The sequence below is a fragment of the Rhea americana genome, unplaced genomic scaffold (genome assembly GCF_003343005.1).
Source record: "Rhea americana isolate MKP2758 unplaced genomic scaffold, rheAme1 scaffold_225, whole genome shotgun sequence".
Lineage (NCBI taxonomy): Eukaryota > Metazoa > Chordata > Aves > Rheiformes > Rheidae > Rhea > Rhea americana.
The window spans coordinates 390613-407372 of record NW_028186341.1 but is presented as its reverse complement, the minus strand read 5'-3'; the positions used below and the strand labels follow the sequence as shown (position 1 = coordinate 407372).

The window sequence follows — 16760 nt, the reverse complement described above, 5'->3', positions numbered from 1 at the left end:
GGGGAGGGGAAGGGGGGGGAAAACGAGCCCGGGAAGGAGCAGAGGCTCCGGGGACACGCGAGGAAGGAGACGGCGGGAGAGCGGACGGGAATACGCGGCTCCCCCGGCGTGCAATGGAGCCGGTCCTGCCTGGGGGCAGAGGGAGCCTCCCCCTGCTCTGGGGTTTGGTGTCCAAACCCGTGCGGATCCTTCCTTGCGTGGAGCCCCCAGCCGGGAGATCCATCTCCCCAAACCAGAACCTACTAAAAAAATTCCCCAGCAATGTCCCAAGCTAACCCAGGGCCCTCCTTGGGATGGGTTGGAGCTGGGCGCTTCAGACCCTCGTGCCAGGCTTGGGGTCAGCGTCTTGGAGTCAAGGGCTGAGGTTGGAGCAAGGTCACAGGCAGAGCCTCATGGTGAGGCCAAACCTGCAGGCCACAACCTAGGTATGGGTGCTGAGACTGGGTCTGAGCAGAGATCAGAGCATGAGCAGAAGGGGATGTGCGAACCAAGAGGGCATGGTTGCACTTTGGCACACAAGGAAGGGATGGGCTGCTTTGGGGGAGGATATTTCACACAGATCAAGGAATCCTCCCACTTTTCTCCACTGACTTCAAAGAGAGCCCAGACTGTCTCCCTAAAATGGAAACACCTCCACTCTAGGGTTTAAAGAGGGAGAGGTGAACCCTCTGTCTCCATAAATATCAAATCCATTTGGAAACCTGGCTCTCCAAGGCTCCCTGGGACAGTGGATTTGATAGGTGAAGGATGGGTTATGCAGAAAACCAGAAAAAGAACTTGCTTTCCTCTGCTTTAGCTCATATTCTTGATTTAGGTTCACGGCCAAGGAGGAGTCAAGTTCCAGAACTGGGCCAAGACGTATGGCTCCTCTCCAGAGCTGTACTTCCAGCCTACATCTGTTGAGGAAATCCGGGAGGTAAGGCAGGTAGTTTCAGGAAATGAAGGGAAATTAGAAATTAAGAGAAAGAAAGGCCAGGAAGGGCTGTGCTGCTCCATTGCATTCAGTCATAAAGACCACAGATGATTACACTATCAGTCCTCAGCTCCAGGAAATGGTCCATCCTACCAAACTGCCTCTCAACAGATGCTCTAGCAGATGTGTGAAGCATCTGAAAGATGTAGAAAACCAACATTCCATCCCTGGGTTGGAGTAGGGTTTAGCTCAGGGAAATTTGGGCACCTCCAGGGGAATTTTGATGGTCTTGTGTCACTTCAGTCAGCTCTGAGGATGCCTTGGTCACTCAAGGGTGTCTCGGATGGGCATCATGTCTTTTGGGCTGATCCTAATGGCTGTCTTAGAAGATGTCTGGGCTCCAACAATGGTTTTCGCCCCAGGCAATGGGAGAATCATCCATGTAAAGCAGATGTCAAAGATGGGTGAGTTTTGTTATCTGCTTGAGATGCTAGTTTCTTGCCCTTGACTGAAGAAGGAACCCTGGGGATTAGATAAGATTAATCACTCTGACCTTCAGAGAGCTAAATGTGTGCAAGAGAAACCCAAGATCTCCAAGTCTCAGTCAGTCTGGCACCTCCCTCAGCTTTGAGAGGGCATTCAGGGTGCTGYGTTGTCTCTGCAGATCCTGGATATGGCCAGGCAAAGGGACAAGAGAGTGAAGGTGGTGGGAGGTGGCCACTCCCCTTCGGACATCGCCTGCACCGATGACTTCATGATCCAGATGGGGAAGATGAACAGGATCCTGAAGGTGAGACCTTCTTCTGGCAACATGGCAGCAATCCTGTCTGCAGCCACTGAGGGCTGGGAGGCATTGCAGTACCATCTTCATAGCTGGGGTGGGGGAAGAAAGGACTGGGAGGCTTTCCTCTCCTATAGCAAGGGTTTTCCCCAAGCCAAACACTGAAATGCTGGTGCAAGACTGGTCAATAGGGATTTTTCCTGTGTGAAATGATTGCTTTGGAAGCATAGGCAGCAGCTATGAGAATGCAATGAATGCAAAGTCTGCCTTTGGGGAGGAACATGGTCCATGTTCCCATAACCCACAGCTCCTTCCCCCTTATAGCAGAATTATTTAGGACAGATGCTGGAGCGTGGAGAGCAGGGACCGTGGTGATGTTCCCTCTTGCGATGAACAGGGAGGAGATGACAATTGTCTTGAGGATCCTGGTTTTGCATCGCTGTAGATCCCACCAAGCTTAGCCTTTGCCTGTGTAGGTGGAAGGGCTTAACCTCTGCCTGACAGCCTCATGCCAGCATGATCTGCTGGGTGGAGAGCAGATATCTGGCAGGACAACCTTTCTTAGGATGCTCTGGGAAACGCAACATAGCTCACTTGATGCAAACATGCAAACGTGCCTTAGCACAGTGGCCTAGCAAAGGCCTGGCAGAGCATTTCATGTGGATGTTTGTGGTCTGTGGTTTCTTCCTGTGTAAGGTGGGAAATGCCCCCACTGGAAGGAGGAGAATTGCTCCATTCCAGTTTCCTATGCTTGACACCATGCAGGAGGAAGCTCTGACTGGTTGTCTTTGGATCACATCCTAACTGACTGGTGGAGAAGGAGAGCTGCTGCAAGTGAGGGGTGTTCTCGTGCCCTGGTTTGCATCCAGGGCCCAGGGAGAGACGGGGCCCTTACCGGGGCTGGACAGCTGGCTGGTTGTAAACACAGCGAGAGGACTGCCAGTGTGGGGGGGTGTGGCTGTGCGCACACATGTGTTTGTGCATACGCATGCAYGTGCATTTCGGTAGGGTGCACCTATGTGTGCGCACAAACACGTGCGTAGCTGAAGATGAAGCACTCAACTGCAGCAGTAAATCCTGAGAGCTGGGTCATTAATGGTAATTAACAGCAATAAATGATTAAAGAACAGCTCCTTCCCTGACAGCTCCATCTGTCAGAAGCGGAACAAGGAGCTCCTGATGAGCCACCCTTGGAACAGGAGCTGGTTGAAGCTGGCTGAGCAAGGCAAGGAGTAGAGCTTTGCTGGAGGTGCCTGCTCGCCCAGCTCACGGTCTGTTAGGAGAAYTTGCAGCTTTTGCGTTGCATGATGTGCAAGGGTACCACGGATGTTTAGGGTTGGGTTAGAGTTGGAGAGAGGTGGCAACTCAGGTTGGAGTGATACCACATGGTACCCTGTTCTGGATAGATGTTATCCGCTGAGYGGGTGCATTTGTGCATGGGCTGCTCCTCTACCAAGCTCTGCAYCCACTCCCTCTTGCCTTGCATCCACTCCTTCACAGGTGGACAAGGAGAAGCAGCAAGTGACAGTGGAAGGTGGGATTTTCCTCTCGGATCTGAACGTCAAGCTGAGCAAGCATGGACTGGCCCTGGCCAAGTGAGTGAGATGCCTGCTGGGGGCCCTTCCCTGGTATTCTCCTGGTTGTCCGTCATTGCCCCATGTTATGTACTGGGACATGACAACACAGGGACATTTGAGGAGCTTTTACTGCAAAATAGGGGTGTTTGCTTTGAGATTTGGTCTTCTGCTGGGGGCTCTGTAGACCACAGGTCAAAATGACCAGGATGAGATGGCTGGTTCTGCCTTCGTTCATTTGCCTTGGTTCATCTGCCTGGATGAGGGAGCCTTCGTCCTCGTACCGACCTCCCTGCAGCCACCAGGCTGGTGCTTTTTTGTCGCAAATAAAAGCTTTGCTCTCCCTAGCCCTAAAAAGATTAGCGCTGCCCTCCTTGGGTGCATTGCAGGGGAGAGAGGCTGACAGCAGACAGCTCTTTATTCTGGCATAAAAGCGGGCTGATGGCAGATGWAATCAGGCTAGAAATGAGTTTTTTAATGGCGAAGGGTAATTAACCGCTGGAACGAGTTAGTGGGAGGCGTGGGAGGGTCTTAGTTCAGCATCGCTTTAGGATTTCTCTTGTCACCAGAGGTGCAGCGATGGGTGGTGGGTCCCTGTGTGGAAGATCAGAGTCCCCAAGCTGATCACAGCCTCCCGCCACCTTGAACCCCCCGATCCTGCTTCGCCGCGGCTGCCTCGCAATGGGCTGGGAGACGCATTTGGAAAGGAACAGCAGCTGCAGAGGGCCTTTCTCGCRCTCTTTCATTTGCTGACCCCAGGGGAAAAGCGTTCTTTAATTGCAGGCTTGCTCAGTGCTACGTGTTCCTTGGTCATAYGAGCAATCAGCTCGTCAGAGGCCTGGCCAAGGCTGGGGAGAGGGTTTGGAAGGAACAGCCCCCCCCCCCAGCCCCGAGCAAGCAGCTAAGGTCGCGCGTGGGGTTGAGCYGTGGGGTAGGGCAGTGAAACCTACTGAAAAGGTTGCAACAGGCACCGAAACCCTGTCCGGTTCAGGACACAGACACCCACAGCTGGAAGTGGGAAGGGTGTTTGGAGCGCAGAGTGGGAACAGCGCTCTCCTTTTGCTCCCAACCTTCTGCCTTGCCCGCGTGGCTGGAGRGATGGTGCTGAGGTCAGCCTTGGCCAGACCTTAGGCGGTGAGATCCTCACCTGACCTGTTCATCCGCCCACAGCTTGGGCGCCGTTTCCGAGGTGGCAGCGGCCGGTGTGATCGGCACGGGGACGCACAACACTGGGATCAAGCATGGCATCCTCCCCACSCAGGTAAGGCCGGGACCGCCGGGATGCTCTCGCAGGGGCGAGGGGGCACGTGTCAGGGTGCATGGACCTCAGCATCTGGCCTGCAAGGCGGATGTCCCAGCATGAGGTCAAAAAGCTGGTGCACCTGGCCCTGGGGCGACGGAGGACCGTGGCCAGCTTGGCTGGCCCCGTACGCACGCTGAAAGCCATGTGTGACCGTGCACCCCCACGCAGCATTGCCAGGGCTTTTTGCCTCTGCCGAACCGCAGCCCTTGGCCTCATGTTGCCGCCTTGATGGTGGCATAAGTCCCCGACGGGGAGCAAAGGGTCAGAGTAGCCTGGGTCTGCTGATCTCTTGCAAAACCTCATCAGCCAACCAAGGCATTCCAGGCCCCAAACTCCTCTCCCTGGGCTTCTTGTCTTAGAACCAATGAATAGCCTCTGTATCAAAGGAAAACCATTTCTTCTCCTGTCTGAGCTCCCCTGAAACCAAATCTCTTTGGGGCTCAGGTCTGTTTTTAAATAGTTATGGAAAATCCTTCAATCTGAACTCAAATCCTGTCTGGTAATTCCACCTATGATGATAGAGGAGTGAAGTCATTTGGAGGAGATTTACTTCTTTAATTGATGATTTTTCCTAACATCCTCCAGAGGGAGAGGGAGGGAGGGATCCTTTTATGCTGAAAAATCAACAGTGGGAGGAGACAGAGGGGCTGGTGGAGCTCAGCTCAGCTGAAAGCTCCCTGTCATGCTGGTCGTGGTGTTGGCGTCTCCGTGCACAGCCCCCAGCCCCGTGGTCTGGGGTTTGCAGGGACCCAGCGCAGCACGGAAATGGGACACCAGGCCCTTTCCAGCAGCAGGTTCAGAGGGTCCTGGGGTTTTCCGGCTGGGTGTGTTCCTCCATGGTTTCCCCCCTCTGTGCCCTGGGTTATGCTGAACATTTTGAGGTTTCCTGTTGCTCCTGACCAGCCCTGTGCTGCCCCATATCGCTTGCTAAATGCATAGCCTGGAGAAGGCACAGGCAGGTACCCACCTGCTGCTGAGGGCTGGAGAGATGTCTTCTGGAAGCCTAGGGCACAAATCCAGAGCAACTCCTGAGGAGTACGCAAGAATTATTAGCACTGCCCTACTTTATTCTCCTTCTGTGCTCCTGTTTTCTGATACTGTCCATTTTCCTCTGTGTAAACGGGGAAGAGGAGACCAAGGAGACCATTCCCTGGTGGGCTGTGCTCCTAGGGATGACGCTTYGCTCTCCTCTCGACAGGTCGTGGCACTGACACTGCTCACTGCTTCGGGGGAGATCCTGGAGTGCTCGGAGTCGGTCAACGCAGACRTCTTCCAGGCTGCCCGCCTGCACCTGGGCTGCCTGGGCGTCGTGCTCACGGTCACCTTCCAGTGCGTCCCCCAGTTCCATCTGCACGAGGTGGCCTTCCCGTCCACCCTCACTGAGGTACCTCCACAGCTCATGCTTTTGAAGCCTCCTTGAGGAGAAGCAAAGTTCTTTGCAGGGTGAAATGGCCTGGGGAGGGGTTATGCTTTGATAGCAAATCCTCCAAATGTGTGTGGGTTATAGTTCTTGTGCATCTTCATGGTGTCTTCTGGCTGGAAAATAATCCATGGYGGCAAAGCAGAGAACTTTGTTTTTTGGGAAAGGCCGTTTCAGTCTCCCATGGGTGGGAAGAGCATCTGCTGAGATTAGAGTGGTGCAGGTGGGTGGGGAGAAGAAGCGCTTGTCRATGCCACCTCCTTGCCACATCGGGCAGGTGGCGGGTCGGGACCTGCAGCAAGAGGTGTCGTGTGGTGCCATCATGATGTGGAGACATTGAGGAGCGGAGTGGGGTTTGGGAGCGCAGGCTGAAGGGAYGGTGCTGGAGCCCCTGAATTTCCAGCTTCTCCGCAGCCCGGGAAGAGCTGTGACAGGGACAGCCGCTTGCATTTGCTTTAACCTTTGCRAAAGAGCAGCTGGGAGCTCGGCATCTTCCCGGGCAGCAGAGGAGATAGAAACACCTCTGCTGTGACCCCCCCACCCCTGTGCAGCCTGTGGGAATAGGGCAGGGAGGGAGATCTGCGAGGAAAGATGTTGAAAAGACAGTGATTTTCTTTATTTGCCTGGTCGCTTTTGAGAGCTGCAAGGCTACGGTCTTCACAAGAAGTCATGTGCGTTCCCAGTTGCTCTCAACTCTGAGTCTGTCCTGGGCAGGTCAGAGGTGTGAAGGTGAAGGAAGAAGCTGACCTCCTTCCATATTGCCACCAAGTGTCTCACCCCTGAGCTGCTCCCATGGTCCTCTCAAAGCTGGGCTGGGTTGATTGCGACTTCTGCGTTTCTCCAGCCTGAGATGAGAGTAGCTGATTTTAGTGGCTCTGACCAGCCCCGTTTCAGTGCTCTGTGCAGACCCAGAGCAGCTCACGGCTGCAAAGGAGGGCTGCAGGCTTCAGGTGTACTTGGTGAACCATCAAAGACTTTCTGTGCTCATCCTGGGCTYTGGAGAGCACTTCCTGAGCTGGAAYGTGGCCATGTCCCTGGGGAACGTCCCCCTCTCCATGAGGAACAGCACCCGGGCTGTCCCTGCCCTGAGCCCTGGCCGTGGTCAGGGGTTTCTCCCCGCAGCCAAAACAGCATTTCAGAGGTGGCTTTGCAATGGGGGGACCTGGGCCAGATCATAGCAGAAGGGAAGGATGGGTCCGTGAGCCGTGGGACGTTCGTGGGGCGCAGAGGTCCCGCTCGTGGGAACCGTCCTGGGTCCCGCTCTCCCCCCGCGCGCTGGGCTGCAGGAGGCTGCAGAGCAGATCCGCGCGGTGGCCTGGGGCGCAGCCATCGCCGTTCCACATGCCGCCTTTCGCCGGAAGGGAGTTTCTGGTGGGACCGCTCGTGCGGACGTACCTCATCCGCTCCACGCAAAGTCGGCCTGCAACGCGCAGGTCGCTGTGGCCTTTGCCACGCAGAAACGTCTGGGCTTGGCTCCTGCTCGATCACCGCGGGCCACGGCGCGGGATCCTTGCTCGCAGRACGGGCTGCCGCCGGGCTGCAGCGCTGCACCTCGCGCTCCTGGACGCCAATCCCGGGAAGCTCTGACGCCCTCGAGCACGGCTGGTGCCGTCTTTGGGGAAGAGGCTGGACTAGGAGACCAGCTCCGGAGCCGCGTGGAGTCCTGCTTCAGCCGGGGTTCGGAGCAGCGGACAACCGTGCTTAATTTCTTAAAGGGAGAGGGTTTGGTCTCTGCGGGGCTGCGGATGCAGAAACCCGCGTGCGGCCGGGAGCTGCTCCGGCCGGGACCCGCTCCTGGGGCGTGCAGAGCGCGAGCTCCTCGTGCCGCCCGCGGCCGCGGCGCGCCGGGGGCCGTCCCCGGGCCGCTGCGGGGCTGCGCGCCGGCGCAGATCGGGTTACTGCCGCTTACCGCGCGAGCAGGCGTCAGAGCCGTGCGCTGGCTCGTAGCGGTGGAAAAACGTCGGTGCAAAATGGATTAGCTGAAACCTCCATCCAGCCTCTGAGGCTTAACCTAGCGCTCGCGGGCGCTGGCAGCCCCCGCAGGCCGGCTGAGAGCTGGTAACTCGAGGCACGTATGACTAAGCCTAATGCAGTTTTACTGTTACAGCTGGAGAAAATTGTCCCTGCTAGAAATCCAGGGCTGGGCTGGCGAACTGATGTGATGAAGCAAAAATGAGGAGATGACTGTGCTGGTTCTGGCTCGTGTGCCCAGCGCCAGGCAGCGCCTGCGCAGGTCCGGGAGGAGCGGAGCAGCAGCCTGCAGAGCAAGGCCGTGCCCACGAGCTGTGTCCTCTCCTGGGAGGTATCATCTCCCATCCTGTTGCCTCTCGCTGCTCAGCTGACGGAGAACCTAGCATCTTCCAGTGACAGATGGGCCTCCTAAAATAGTTCTTGAGCATCTTGTGCTCTTGAGGATGACTCGATCCCATTTTGTCAGTGAGGTCTGGGTGTTTTCCAGGATGGGCTGTCCTTCTGCCAGTGTGAAGACTGGATTTAACTTTTTCTTTTTTCTTTTCTTTCTTTCTTTTTTTTTGAATTGAGCTTAGGATGAACTGTGCTGAGGATGAGTATGGGTTTTACGCATCACATRTTTCAAGGGCTAGACTGAATTAAATCCCACATCAGAACCAGTCCAGAGCTGCATTTGTGTAGCATGATGGAAAATTCCCTTTAAAGTAATTGCCACACTGCTGGTCTTGCTTGTCTCYGTCTTGCCAAAGGTGTCTCTTGTCTAACTCAGCATTTTAGTGACTGGCCTGATCTGGGACATCTCCAAGGGATGTGGCTTTCTGAGGAGGGTTTCAGAGCTTGTCTTTCACAGATCAGGATCTTGTATGGCTCTGAACGCTTCACATGCTGTCGTCCCCTGGCAGTTCTCCACCTGTCCTGCTGTCCATCCTCTCCCAGTTGCCCCAGCTACCACCACCTCTCTGTGGCCATGTCCCTTCTGAAGGCCTATGTCTTGCGTGTAGTCCATGAGACCTGAGCTAACTGACCGTGGAGAGCAAGAGGATGCAGTGAGCCAGGCAAGGGCATCCTGTGACCACCTGGCATGATGGAGGGGAATGGCTGATTTCCCTGGAAGAGGCATGAAATGTCCTTTCGGAGGGTGATACATCTCCTTGGCTTTACAAACCCAGGTCTCCTCGTGGTTCTGCAGCCAACAGTGGGTGTGACCTGGACCCCTTGGAAAACAATTTGAAGGCCCTGTGAGCATTTCTGCAGAGCAGTTTTAAGGAACAYAGCCTCTTTCTCCTGGGAACAACCCTGTCTCTGCTGTTACATAAACTCCCTTTAGCTGTTGGGTGCGTTTGCTTGGAGCCTTCTTACCCTCATGGTGCTGGGAAGTTGGATGGAGCACGCGTTGTTGTAGCTCTGGGAAACTGGGTGGAGCAAAGTGTTTGCTCAGATGCAGGCAGAAACGTGGTCCCACCMCAGCAGGGCATAGCTCAACTTTCCCTGTGCAACTGCGTTATCCTGATGTGWGATACATGGGCAAAAGGGGACAGTTTTGTGGTGCACATCTACATCTAGTGTCATCACTGGCTGCTTCTCCTGCCTGCAATAGCTCGTTGCGCTGCAGCCTGGTGGAGCTAGCTGCTATCCTGGGTGCCAGCACTAGGGCCACTAGGTGTGGCTAATGGCCAAGGACTAGCATGGTTGTCTTCTGCTTCTGAGCTTGGGAACCTCTGCCCTAAAATGAGTTGTGGTGATTTGGCTGTGCACACATCCAGGAGCCCAGAGCTAGGTTTCTGTATAGGGAAACCGAGGCATGGAGTCCAGCAGGAGGARGAAATCAGTAGCCACGAAAGCCAGACTTCTCTGGTGCCTGGATCTGCTGTCAACCACCTTTTTAACCGTTTTTGTTTTTCTGTGAGTTCCTACATCTTTCACTGTGCATAACCTTAGTGGCATCTTCATCTGTTATCTCAGGATTGCACTAGCTCTAGCAGAGCTTGGCAAAATGCTGTCCTTATTTTTTTTCCTTTTTTTTAGGATTGAATTATTCGATTCCCTTTTAGGGTGGCTTGAACACCACCAGGAATGTGAATTTAATACACTTTTTCAATGTCGTCTTTGTAAGTACTGATCCGAAGCGACCCAGGGTTCGTTGTGCAGTGCAGTGGGTGGCTGGACTGGCCCAGGAAGATGGGTGGAGGTCTGGGTGCGTTGTCTCGCCCTGTTAGTGTGTCTCTGCTTGCTCGCTGTCACACCTTTAGCCATATCAAGGGCTACACCAGGCCAGTCCAAAGCTGTTGTACTTCAGGGTCTTATCTTTCCTGGAAGATGGGAAAGGAAGATGCAGCAGTGAGGCAAGCCTGGCAGGACGTTTCTCTTCCAGCATACAGCGAGTTGCATTTAGGTGTTGCCAGATGCAGAGGTCGGCTCATGGGATCTTTTGCTTTGGAACAGCCCGTTGTTCTTCTGAGCCAGCCTGATCCGTGGCTTCCCTGGTGCCCCCTGGCAGACAGCACCCCGGTTGAGATATGCACTGAGGTGGGACCTGCCACGTCCTCGTGGTGCTGATGGCCCCTAGGTCACGGACCGAACCTCACACCTCACACCCATCCTCACCTGTCCCACTAGACCGCTTGGACCTTCACCACATCCTCTGGCACCTTTCCTCGACCAGAAAATTTGCCTGTTTACTTTCTCCGCATACGTAAGGACTGTTTCGCCCCATCCCTCGGGACTGTTAGGAGAGCGAGATGGGAATGCGTGCGATAAATATTCATGCCATTATCAGTTCTTGGTTGTTGCCACTCCTCGCCCCCTTCCCGATCTCTGGCTTTCATGTCGAGCGGCCCAGCGAGGCGGAAGAGAATAATGACAAGGGAGAAGCTTGYTTGAAATATTTAAGCCCGAGTTATCTAAGACATTGCAAATAATATATGTGTGCGAGGAGCCAGGCGTGGATTTGCGGTTATATAAGATCTGTCTGCTTTCTTTCCTGGCCTCGTGATAGTCTCCATCACTGGGGAAAAAAAAMCAAAAAACAAAAAACAAACCCCCTCAGCTGTGCCGGCTGCTGCTGGTGCCTGGGAAGGAGGCCCGCTGGAGACGAGCGGGCGTTTGGGGAGGAGCAGCAAGGAGCGTGCACGGGAGCACTGCGGCTGGGCAAATAACCAATTTACAAGGGGCAAATCAGCGGGGCCGCCCATGCGAGGGRCGTGTTGCGTGTCCCTGCACCGTGTTGCGTGTCCCTGCACCGTGGCAGAGCTGAGCCCAGCCTGCCCTTGCCCCAGCCCTGCCTGCGGGCTAAGGAGGACAAGACCGGGTCAGAGCACAGGGCCGTTCAGCGCAGCAGAGCCTGGCGTGGTCGAGGGATGAGTCTAAGACGAGATGCTTCTTCCCCCGATCRCTTTGCAGCTCTGGGCCTTTCTGCGCTGGAGGCAGTTTCTATATATGCAATAAGCCGATGGGTTTCTCTTCCGCTAGGTTATCGGATCTGCCCGTGAAGCCATGCAAGCCGTYGGCCTCCCGCAGCAGGCACGGCTGCAGCCGAGCGACCTCTCGGGTGCAGGGCCGTTTCCTTGCTTTGGGCCGGAGCAGCCGCTCGCCAGCCCCAACCCCGGCCGTGCCAGCGCCGGGTCGGACCCCGCGAGCTCCGCTGCCGCCGAGCCAAGCGCCCCGGGTCTCGCCCCGCGCCGGCGTCGCCTCCGCCGCACCGAGGCTGCTGCCGCCCAGCCTCCGCTCCGGCTGTCCCGCGGGCTCGCCGGTTCCTTTTCTGCAGGCTGATTTCCTGCAGGCTGATATCCTCCTGTTGCRAGGACGCAAGGATCGAAGCGTTTGGCAGCTCGCTCGTGAAACGCCCGTCACCTGCGGAARCGCGCGGAGAGCTGTCGCCTGCTACGGCCTCTCCCCGCCCCGGTTACTTGACGCATTAGTTTCTAAGCCAAACTGGTGAAAACGTGCGATCGTGGCTTTTGCCCTGTTTCTCTTGCTTAGTCCGCAGCTGTTTCCTTGCGGAGGTGCAGCACCCGAAAAAAGAACTTTTCAGCCCCCCAAATCGGCTGTTGTCAGGAGCGTTTTGGAGGGGGTTTCCTGGCTCTTTGGGAGCTGCGGGCACCAGGCTGTTAATTCTCATCGCGTGCAGTAACTGCTCCCCGCCTTCCCGTCACCTCCGCTTCCACCGGCGTTGGGGCAGCGCGGCCGCACGGAGGTCTCGCCCCCGCGCGGGTCGCGGCAAAGCGCTCGATGCTGGAACGGCCCAGCCTGGCACTGAATAGCTCGTTAAAACAGGTCTCCTGAATGACCCGGGTGGCTTCAGCCAAGGTCGCGCTGACCTTCCCAGGCAGACGTCCCAAAGCAAGGTGGCTGGGGTTTCTCTGAGCCTCTCTGCAGGATTACGGAGCATAGCTGCACGGCTCCTCTCAAAGCTTTTCTGTGTCTTTATGAACGATTTGGCAATTTTGTGTTTTCCCCAAGAAGCCGAGGATGGCTTTGGGACCCTGGTGCTTTTGGCAGCGTTGGGAGGAAACCAAAGCCGAGCAGGGAAAAGCTCTCGGGGCCTCGCTCCCCAGCACCCGCCCCTTTYGCTTCTGGGTAGGGGTGTTGTGTAGGTGACGGAGCACCTCGGCAAAGCCCGGGGCAGCAGCCTCCACCAGGGCTGTCGCCCTCCAGCRCCTTCACTGGGTGTAGCGAGCGGGTCAGGGCTCTGCGTATCTCCGGGGGTGTGYAGAGGGTGTGGAGGATCATGAGCTGGGGTGCTGCTGCTGGGTGCAGGCTTTTCCAGGTTCATCCTTCCAGGGTGCTCCATGATGTTGGGCACCCCACGTGCCAGGCGCTGTACAAGCGGGAAGGAGCTAGCAGTGCCTGCAAGACGGAGGTCTCCGCCACAGCCTGCTTGAGGCAGAGAAGACCACAGGCATGCCCCGTTCCCCTCCTTCCCAGCAGCTGAGTTCAAGGGTCTCTGTTTTCCCCTCCCTGGAACAGCCAGGCTGCATTGATTCCCCTCCAGCCCCAGAATTGCTGAGACTGCAAATGATCTCCTTGGCCCTGCTCCAGCACTGGTGATGCCCAGCTCCACGGCTGGCCTGGAGACCCTGAGGTGTCTCCTCACCTGCTCCAAAGGGGCATGTGCTGACCAGCTGTGGTTTCTTGGGGTGTTTCAGGTGCTCGATCATCTCGATGACCACCTGAAGAGATCCGAATACTTCCGCTTCCTGTGGTTCCCGCACAGCGAGAACGTCAGTGTCATCTACCAGGACCCCACCAGCAAGGCAAGCCCCTGCAATGGGAGGGAGAAAGCCCAGGTGCCCTTCCAGAGCCAGCGCTTTGGGAAACCAGGCAGGACAAGGGCTGTTGGGGGTGGCTGATGCTGCAAACGGGAGTTGGGGCTGGGCTGGAGTATCCCAGGGCTGGACCAGGAGCGGCTCTGCAGTCCTGGGGGGAGAAGCATTGATGTTGTTGGCAGCCGGGCCTGTCCCTTGGCTCCAAGCTCCTGGCATTCCCATTGCAAAGCCTGCTTTCCAGCCCAGCACCATGAGGCTTGCCCCTTCCTGGGGCTGGATGTGGCCCCATCTTACCATTGGGAAGAGATTGGGTGGCGCCAGGATGCCCTTCTCCAAACCCCTGCTCCCATTCGAGGTGCATGCCACCCGCCTTGGTTCCTGCTGGCAAGTGAGGTGAGGAAAGTTGCAGGTCCCRGTGGTCCCCAGTGATCATCACCTTCCTCTGCTTGGCTTTTCAGCCCCCCTCTTCCTCTGCCAGCTGGTTTTGGGATTACGCCATTGGCTACTATTTGCTGGAGTTTCTGCTCTGGATCAGGTAGGAACACACTCGGGGGAAGAAGGGACAGGGTGGTTTTTCCCAGGGCTGCTGGCCCTTTGCACCGCTCCAAATGCCCTAGTAACTCCTGTGCTGCTTCCCTTAATGCTGGCTGCCCTAAGCAGGGAGGGACAGTGGCACAGGGGGACTTTTTACCAGGTGATCCCACCCTGGGGATGAAARTCTCGTCTGTTCCCCTCCAGTAAGCTTCCCTGCAGAAAGGAGCAGGTTTCAGCCCAGGAGTGATGTCTGGGTCTGCASTGCCCTCTCGTGTGCGCAGAGAGGGAGCACCGTGGGTTTGCAGTAGGAAAGGAGCCTTTGGGAGATGGAGTTGGTTGCAGACACATCCTGAGCCCTAAGTTGGATAGAGGAGCTCCAGCCTGGCCACCAAGGCTGGAAAGCAGGACCCTGGTAGCACAGGAGAGCCTGCCTGGACTTAATGAGTATGGAGCAGAGGGATGTGGCTGCTTTGGATGCTGCTAAGTGGTTCACCCCCAACATGCTGATAGTGTCCCTCAGCCAGGGGCAGCTTTGCYCTGTCCCCGCTGGCCCTTGGTGTCCCCAGCTCAGCAAGGCTGTGTGCACAGGCTGGAGGGAGGATGGAGGGTAACAACTCAGCACCCTTTTCCTGACTTGCAGCTGGATGTGGAGATGGGAGCTGAGGAAAAGGCCGCAGGCCCCGGATTTGATTGCAAGGAGCATAGCAGCTCCCTGTAGTGCTGCAGATCGCCCTGGGCTCCAGGACCATGGTAGTGGGTTGCCCTGCTTTGCTTACAGCCTCCCAGAAGGGCATMTCCTTCCCAGCATCCCCGTGCTATGGCTGGGGTATTGCAGCTTCCCCCCACCCCGCCCGYGGCAGTCCTGCAGCTCCAGGGTCCAGCCTCACCTCCTGCTCTCTTCCCTGCAGCACCTTTGTGCCCAGCTTGGTGGGCTGGATCAACCGCTTCTTCTTCTGGCTCCTCTTCAGCTCCCGAGTGGAGAACATTGCCATCAGCTACAAGATCTTCAACTACGAGTGTCGCTTCAAGCAGCACGTTCAGGATTGGGCCATTCCCATGTAAATGGCTCTGCAGCCCCTTCATGWCCATCCCCTGCCTGTGCTCTGCTCCAGGGGCATTGGCGATGCCGCCATGCAAAGGAGCACGACTCGCAGCACCATGCCCACCTGCAGGCCTAGCACAGGGACCCTTCTGTGTCCTGTCCTGGGCTACCAGATCCAACTCCCATGGCACATCTTGGGGCCTGTGAGCCCCAAGAAATGGGAGAGATCTGCTGCATACCTTGAATTAGCACTGGGTTGGGGATGGGGTTGGGGGAGGGCTCCAACCYAGTGGGAGCTGGCCATGGCCACACTAACATTAACTGGGGCTGGGGACTGYTCCTGGGCAGTGAGAAGACGAAGGAGGCCCTGCTGGAGCTGAAAGCTGCCCTGGAGAACAACCCAAAGATAGTGGCTCACTACCCCGTGGAGGTGCGCTTTGCGCAGGGAGATGAGATCTGGCTGAGCCCCTGCTTCCGGCGGGACAGCTGCTACATGAACATCATCATGTACCGGTGAGCTGCAGTGCTGGGTGCTCGGGGGCATCCCCCACCTCACCCCATCCCATCCTATTCCTCTCCTCCTTCCCTTGGGGTTGCACCCCAGAGGGTTTCCATCCCCTAGTGCTGGTGAAAGAGGCAGTGGCAGGTCCCTGATGTCTGCCCTGGAGCCCTTCTCCACCAGGAGAAGGTTTCTCCAGGAGGTTTCCGGGGGGTGCGAATGGCTCTACTGCTCTTCCAGRCCCTACGGGAAGAACGTCCCTCGACTCAACTACTGGCTCACCTATGAGGGCATCATGAAGAAGCATGGTGGRAGACCGCACTGGGCAAAGGTAACCACAGCCCTGTTGCTCAGGGGGAGAGGGAGCCTGGGGCTTGGGAAGGGGGTCACTTCCCCTTCTCTGTCCATCCAGGCTCTTCATCTGGGGGGCTGCAGTCCACAGAGAGTCCAAGAAGGGCACTCTTATCCACCTGCTCGCTATGCACTGCAGGGAGGATGCCTTAAGGAGATGGCTTGCAGCCCCCTGCACGCGGGGTTACACCTCTTTGCCAGCCACCCTGGGTGTGCAGATAAGGGCAAGGAGGTGCCCCCCGTGCTGCGATGCTGGGGGCATCCAGGGCCAGCAGAGCAATGGGCAGACCCTGACTGCTTTCTCTCCTGCAGGCCCACACGTGCACCCGGAAGGACTTTGAGATCATGTATCCAGCCTTCCCCAAATTCTGTGCTGTCCGTGAGAAGCTGGATCCCACGGGAATGTTCCTGAACACCTACCTGGAAAAGGTGTTTTACTGATGATGTGAGGACAGGGCGAGGCAGGGGATAGAGGAAAGACCAGCCCCATCAGCCCTGGTTCTCTGGATMCACCAAAGTTCATGGTCTTCCATGGCTCCAAGGTGCTGCACCCCCAGCTCTGTCCTCAGTTGTCACCATGGATGGCTGCAAGAGTTGGCCCCATGGGAAGGGGCTTGTGCTGATCTCCAGGCTCCAGCAACCCAGATGCTGCAGGGCCCAGCCCCCATGTTTAATGCCAGCAGGACCTCTGCAGGGCCTGGAAATCACTCCAGGAGACCAGCAGCTCAGGTGTGCCATGTTCCTGTCCACCCCCCACCCCCACTCCACCCCAAGACCTGCAACCTGCACAGCCCCATGTGCCTCCTGTCCAAGCTGATGCCTCAATAAAGATCTTTTCTCTGAGCAAAGCCAACCTGAACATGTGTTCCCAGCTCAGGCATGTGTCTGASGGTGATCCCAGCCCCAGGGATTAGAGAAGGGGGCCATTGTAACAGCACAGCTGGTTGGGTGCAGAGAGCTGAGCCCATTGCGTAGGTGCCACTTGGGTCCTCAGAGGCCAGRCCTGGGCCTGGCTCTCCTTACAGAGGCACACGGGCAGATTTTGGGAGGAAGAGGCTGGGCAGAGTGGGCTTAGCCTGAGGATGCTGCTTCCCAAACACAGGGAGGT

At 56.7% G+C, this 16760-nt stretch overlaps 1 protein-coding gene across 1 annotated transcript in view; it reads left to right on the top strand.

Annotated features, from left to right (window-relative positions):
* LOC146595465 (L-gulonolactone oxidase-like) overlaps positions 1–16490 on the top strand; it is an 18738-nt gene extending 2248 nt beyond the window's left edge. Inside the window, exons 2-12 of the mRNA XM_085305677.1 lie at positions 815–916; positions 1578–1703; positions 3195–3289; positions 4439–4529; positions 5770–5955; positions 13107–13214; positions 13685–13761; positions 14669–14818; positions 15151–15315; positions 15542–15632; positions 15965–16490. Coding sequence (XP_085161803.1) covers positions 815–916; positions 1578–1703; positions 3195–3289; positions 4439–4529; positions 5770–5955; positions 13107–13214; positions 13685–13761; positions 14669–14818; positions 15151–15315; positions 15542–15632; positions 15965–16093 — 1320 coding nt within the window. The 3' untranslated portion in view covers positions 16094–16490. The remainder of the gene's footprint in view (positions 1–814; positions 917–1577; positions 1704–3194; positions 3290–4438; positions 4530–5769; positions 5956–13106; positions 13215–13684; positions 13762–14668; positions 14819–15150; positions 15316–15541; positions 15633–15964) is intronic.
* The last annotated feature ends 270 nt before the right edge of the window (positions 16491–16760 follow it).